Source organism: Sinocyclocheilus grahami, unplaced genomic scaffold (genome assembly GCF_001515645.1).
Source record: "Sinocyclocheilus grahami isolate Dianchi unplaced genomic scaffold, SAMN03320097.WGS_v1.1 scaffold889.1, whole genome shotgun sequence".
In the NCBI taxonomy this organism is placed as follows: domain Eukaryota; kingdom Metazoa; phylum Chordata; class Actinopteri; order Cypriniformes; family Cyprinidae; genus Sinocyclocheilus; species Sinocyclocheilus grahami.
This window is the reverse complement of record NW_015506068.1, coordinates 187,997-194,413: the sequence shown is the minus strand read 5'-3', so window position 1 is coordinate 194,413 and position 6,417 is coordinate 187,997. Positions and strand designations below refer to the sequence as shown.

Sequence of the window (6,417 nt, the reverse complement as noted above, 5' to 3'; positions counted from 1 at the left end):
TATATATGTATATATATATATATATATATATATATATATATATATATATATATATATATGTATAAAACATTTATTGAATTAAACAGTTTACTCACCATCAGGCCATCCAAGATGTAGATGAGTTTGTTTCTTCATCAGAAGAGATTTGGAGAAATTTAGCATTACATCACTTGCTCACCAATGGATTCTCTGCAGTGAATGGGTGCCGTCAGAATGAGAGTTCAAATGGATGATAAAAACATTACAATAATCCACAAGTAATCAACACAACTCTATGTGTGAAGTCAAAAGCTGCATGTAAGAAACAAATCCATCGAGGTGTTTTAACTTTAAACTTTAAAAGTCCATTCGCCATAATAATGCTTCATCCAGTGAAAAAGTCTACCCCATGTTGTCTACTCACATCAAAATCCACCAACATTTTTTAGAATGGCTTTAGCTGTTTTCTCTTGTAAATGGTACTTGTGTAAACTGATCTGTGTGTATTTCTCTCCTGATTCAGACGAGACATTTTCACTGGAGATATATTTTTCACTGCAATATTACTGATTGAGGACTCAGAAGCAAAAGTTTGAAATGTCTTAATATGGATTTTTTTTCTTACAAACATGCGGCTTTTCACCTCACAAGACATTAATTGATGGACTGGAGTTGTGTGGATTACTTATGTATTATTGTGATGTTTTTATCAGCTGATTGGACTCTCATTCTGACGGCACCCATTCACTGCAGAGGATCCATTGGTGAGCAAGTGATGTAATGCTAAATTTCTCCAAATCAGTTTTTATTAAGAAAGAAACTGAATATTTTTAATCTGCTAAATATTTTGACATGAGAGATTATTTGATGAAAGCATATCAGAAGTATCTTCTCCCATAGATAATGTCTGAAATGCCTCCTTTCCCTGCCTCAAACTGACAAGAGGGAAAATACTAGGAGTGATTCATCTGCTACAAGATTAAACCCCATGATTAGCTGTGCAGATTAAATTAAGAAATAATTAAGTAGGAAAATGCAAGAAACTGAGATAATATCCAATACACAAGTGTCTTATCTGTAACATTCCTTACTGTCGTTCCTATTCAGATGCTTAGAAACAATACATTACCACGGCACTTGCACAATGCACATGTAAGTAATTTATGCATCCTATGTGGATTGCTCAGTATAGTATGCAAAATTGATTTACTTGCCGGTCTCAAAATTAAATTTCACAGAACCACAGGCATAACAGGAAAATAAAAGTCTTCATTTGTTTAGACTAATTACTACTTTATTGTAAAGAAAGGGTCAATTGTTTGTGAGCAAATTTTTAATTAACTTGAGTAAGGTTCATCTAAGCAGCCTAGTGCAAGGTTGCTTTGAGGGGTCCTTCTCTTTGAGGATAGATTATGTTTGTGTGTGTGGGTGTGTGTGTGTGTTTGTGTGTGTCTGCCTCAGTCATCGACTTTATTGGCTTCCAGTAATACTAATTTCAGTCCGTGCCTAGTCGCTTAGTGATGTGCCCAACTGAGTAATAAGGATCTCTGGACCTTTTAACACATAATGGGACACGTCAAGAAACCCGTCTGATTTTTTTGCACAGCTGCAGATTCTTGGTAGCGGTGGCATTAAAATGACCCTAGTCCCGCTGAGCAGTTAAACATTCTCATTTACTTTGGACCCTCTTATCAGTGTTCTAACTCTGGCTCACCATTGTAGATGACAGGCTGCCCATCATATAAGCACAATCTAATTAATACCAGCACTTTTAAATTGTGCCATTACCGTGTGATGCTCTGGTTAATGGATTATTGTGATGTCTGGAATTGACCCAGAGTGATTTATTACTCACTTATTTGCTTTTATGTTTTCACCTTTTTTTGTGGTGGCATTTATGTGACAAGTGGTCTGATAATTTTATAGCTTTGCAGTTGTGACATAAAATTGTAGCTTAATTTTACCTGCTACTGCACAAGTCTAATGTAACCTTTATAAATCCAAGCGTCATTTATTGAGCAAAAGCCATATTGGAGCTGTGAGGGAGCTGAGTGCAAGTATTTCTGTAAACACAGTGATTGTCAGTCAACCTTTTCCACTACAGAATCATTACACATACAATCCACAGTCAGTTGGCCTTTCTGCCATGAAGATGAAAAATGTCAACCCATCTTCCAGGAAGACGATTGATTGAAATCTTATTATCTTGTGAATTCCTGTTGACTTAATAAACGGATACAAACCAATCACGAAAGCGATTATTTCTTTGACTGGATGGTGTGATACAAGGTGCTATTTTAGAAAACTCCATTCATGATGAGCAGTTCAGACTGAGGATAAACACTTTAGCTTTGGATTAATGGGATGGGGGTATATTTAGCACAGATTCAATGTTTGAAATAGTTCTTGAAAAAATGTTAAGAGCTCAGATGTTGTTAGCATGTGGATCTGGGCAGCCATCCTTCCAGGGACCCCATCTGCCCTCCAAGCCCTAAATCGCCTCTTCCCATCTGCCTCATTCTGCCCCCAGGTTTCTTCTGATGTCTCTCTGTAGACAACCAAGTTAGAACAACTTCAGAAATGGCTAAAGCTAATTTAATCATAATAATGTACATTACAATCTGTGAAACACATGATAGTGTTGGTTTTTCACTTTGGTGTGATATGCATCTGCATCTACATCTATTTTTAACCGTATTTATTCTTTTAAGTATTATGCATGCAGATTTATGACCTCATATTATTTGAGAGATTGTATTAGTAAAAATTACTTTATACCATACTAAAATTTAAAATAAAACTTTGTGACCAGTTACAAGTAATTACAAGTAATGCGAGTTACGTAATCAGATTACTTTTTTCAAGTAACTAAAGTAATGCATTACTTTTAAATTTTCAAGAAAATATCTAAATTACTTTTTCAAATAAGTAACGGCAGTTACTTTGTTTTTCTCATTTATTCGCTGACACCTCTTCTGTCCCCATGTTGAGAGAAATTGGGAGTAAGTGCAGAGACAGAGGCACTTCCTTCAGCAAAATTATGGATTCCTTATGGGTCAATTACTTCAGAGTATTGTGGTGCAAAACATATGTATTGTACATATTGATGGGTTGAATTTTTTTTCATTTCTCATTTAGATTAATTGTGTAACTTGATCACTTCAAGACTTTAACTATTTGGTTTTCATTTAGGCTATTGCCTTGTTAGACAATAAATAATCTCAAACAGTGGAGCATGATCAATAAGTGGCATAAAGCATAAGGCTCTCTCTCAACCATCTTTGTCTGGTTGTTGAAAGAGCAAAAGTCAGAAGATTCCAGGGCCTCAGCATATGTCAGTTCATGCTTTCCCCAACCTCTCTCAACAGCTGTGCTTTTGTTTTCTAGTAAAGACTTTTAGATTTTGAAAAGATTTAGACCTGAAATGATTTATTATATTTGTGTTCATTTATATTTATTACAAACATTTTTGCTTCTGTCCAAGTCTTTTGTGAAATCTAAATAAACAGAAGTCATATATAACACAGCATCCTTTTACATGGATGTCGCTTTCTTCATCTGCCACTAGATGGAACCATATGTTAATCTTTGCTCCTCATTACATGATATTCTGCATTTGGCATCCTATGGAACAATATCCAAAACACCTTCTGCGCTCTGTACGCATTAGTATTCACGAAATCAGGTCTGAAAATAATTTCAATTTTGTTACACTACACTGTAGATTCACTTCATTGCCATATACACCCCCACCACTCAGCCTTTGAAAGGTTCATTTTTGGTCACATTTTTTAAATTATTCTGTTACTGTGTTAGTCGTGCAAAATTCCTTTTGGAATCAACGGGTTATTATTTTGCTATTTATTTAAAAATGTGTATTTGTAAATGGCAACGGTGAAACCACCAAGTGTTCACCTCTGACTCAACAAATCGGCACCCTGATTACCTCAATTTCCTTTTTATATGGAATAAACGTAAACGTTTTTTTTTAAGTGCTTTATTTGAACTCTGAAGCAGAACATTATGCACCAACAATAGTTCAATGGTGAAGTGGTGAGATGAGTCAAATCGGCATGATTCGTGGAATATTATCTACACATTTTACCAATTTGAATTACTGGTTAATACATATTAAATAATGATAAAACGGATCAAATGCAAAACAGTATTATAGGGCATATGTTGAAAAACTGTAAAACAGAGATATTTTGTTATTGCTTCATATGGCCATTCATTAAAGAGCCACTGAAACCTTCAGTCATTCCCATTTCTGAAAGAGAAAAATAGTACTTTTGCTTGCCAAGAATCACATACATTTTTCAGTTACTAGAAATAAAAGGAAACAAATCAATCAAACTATTAGGCCTATGTAATTCACCTTTTAATTGCAGATATGCAAGATGACCCAGCAGTGAGAGAAGATAGGAATCATCTGTGGAATAAGAAAATAGACTATTTTGGGAAACATTTTTTTTTTTTAAATACTAGGAAAAATACTAACAAACTGAATAACCAAGAAAGAATAATATTTGATAAGGGGACCAGATCAGGTAATATTAATGTACTAACATTTCAGATTATTCCTTAATATCAATTAAATTTAATGTTGTAATAATAATAATAAAAATAATAAGTCATTATAAATGCTTTAAGAACTGACTGTATAAAGATGCTGGTAAGCTTGAACTCTCATTCCACATGTCTCTTTTGCCCGCAGCTCCGTGTCTTCTGTGAACATCTGCAGGAGAACCACAAAATTATTGCAATAAAACCAATAATAAATATGCTTACAATATACCTTCGCACAATATTTTCAAGTTTGTGTAATTGTTAGAATGCAATGAACTTACAAGGTCCTAGTAGGTACCCAGCACTGTTCAGAGTCCATCCCTTTTTCTCTGGATTCTGTGGGATTAACAGAGAGACCCATAAAAGAGATGAGGAAAAACAAACATCTTGTTGAGCTTCAGAAGAGGTAATAGAAGATGTACCGTGAGGGTCATGCCATGGATCCTTGACAAATGTGCAGTTAAGACACAGAGTGAGATACAGAGTAAAACACAACTCGTCTGCATCTGTGAAAAAGATAGTAGACTACATGTAACATACATCCATATGCATTGTAGCAGAAACTATATTTATTTAAAAGCAATCCTTATTCATTATTTTTTATAACTGCATTTGTATTTATAGGATTTAAAGGATCTGTTAAACATCTCTTAAAAGTCGTTTGATCTGAAATAGCATTTTGTTGGCTTTTTCCTCCTTGGATTTCAAAACAACATTATATCAATAAATTGTAATAATATTTAATAAATATGATAAAGACATGTACACTCCTAAAAAATAAAGGTTCTTTTTTTGGTATCTATGGTTCCATGAAGAACCTTAAACATCCATAAAATCTTTCCTTTTCACAAAAGATTCTTTAGTGAAATAAGTTCCTCAGATTAGTAAAATGTCCTTCAAGCTAAGAGAAAAACTGCTCTTTGGGCAGCACAAAATGGTTCTTCCATGGCACTGCTGCAAAAACGACCTTATGGAACCTTTATTTTTTAAAGTGTATGCATTTTTGTATCGTCATCATTTAATTTAATCAATTGTATCTTTGATGTTTTACTCTAACTTCACAGACACAATTCTAAAAGTATTAAAGTAGTTAATTAAAGCATTAAACACAACATAGACAATACTTACCTTATAAGAGAACAGTTGCTGTTTATAAATATTTATAAATAAAAAAAATGAATTCCAGAAAAAAGAGACAGTCTGTAACCTTCAAATAATAGGTTTGCTGCAGGTGTGTGTCTGAATGAGGGACAGTCTGTCTTTTTTACACCCAGCAGCATAGAGCATATTAACATAATGAAACTCTATTAGTACGACGTTCATTTGTTCATTTCTCATAATTACTGGTGCTGTTTACAGAGACGGGAGAGAGGAAGGATGGAGAATTATGAGACAGAATTAATCAGACAGTAAGTAAGGTTACGCCGTACAGGACAGGAGGAGGAATAGCGCCAAATATCTAAACAAACAAACATAGATATATTTGTCTGTCCAGCTGTACGTCCATCCATCCATCTATCAATCTGTCCCTCCACCATTTGTTTCTCTGTCCATCCATCTGCCTATCTATCTGTATGTCTGTCTGTCCATCCATCCATCTGTCCGTCTGTTGGACGGGCATCTACCTATCTATCTATCTATCTATCCATCCCTCCACCTGTCTGTCCTTCTGTCTATCTATCTATCTGTCTGTCTGTCTGTCTATCTATCTATCTATCTATTGTCTGTCCATCCTTCCATTCATCCGTCTGTCCATTTGTTTCTCTATCCATCCATCTGTCTATCTATCTGTATGTCTGTCTGTCCATCCAGCCATCTGTCCGTCTGTTGGATGGGGATCTACCTATCTATCTATCCATCCATCCCTCC

The 6,417-nt window shown here is 34.8% G+C and overlaps 1 protein-coding gene across 1 annotated transcript; it reads right to left on the bottom strand.

Moving 5' to 3' along the window:
- Positions 1 to 4,190: 4,190 nt before the first annotated feature.
- On the bottom strand, positions 4,191 to 5,054 carry LOC107563807 (galanin peptides-like). The gene is made up of 5 exons (XM_016248762.1): positions 4,971 to 5,054; positions 4,830 to 4,884; positions 4,640 to 4,717; positions 4,358 to 4,411; positions 4,191 to 4,249 (listed from the first exon to the last, which is right to left on the bottom strand). Exons 1-5 carry the CDS (start codon positions 5,052 to 5,054, stop codon positions 4,191 to 4,193), a joined length of 330 nt encoding a protein of 109 aa, XP_016104248.1.
- Positions 5,055 to 6,417: the final 1,363 nt, after the last annotated feature.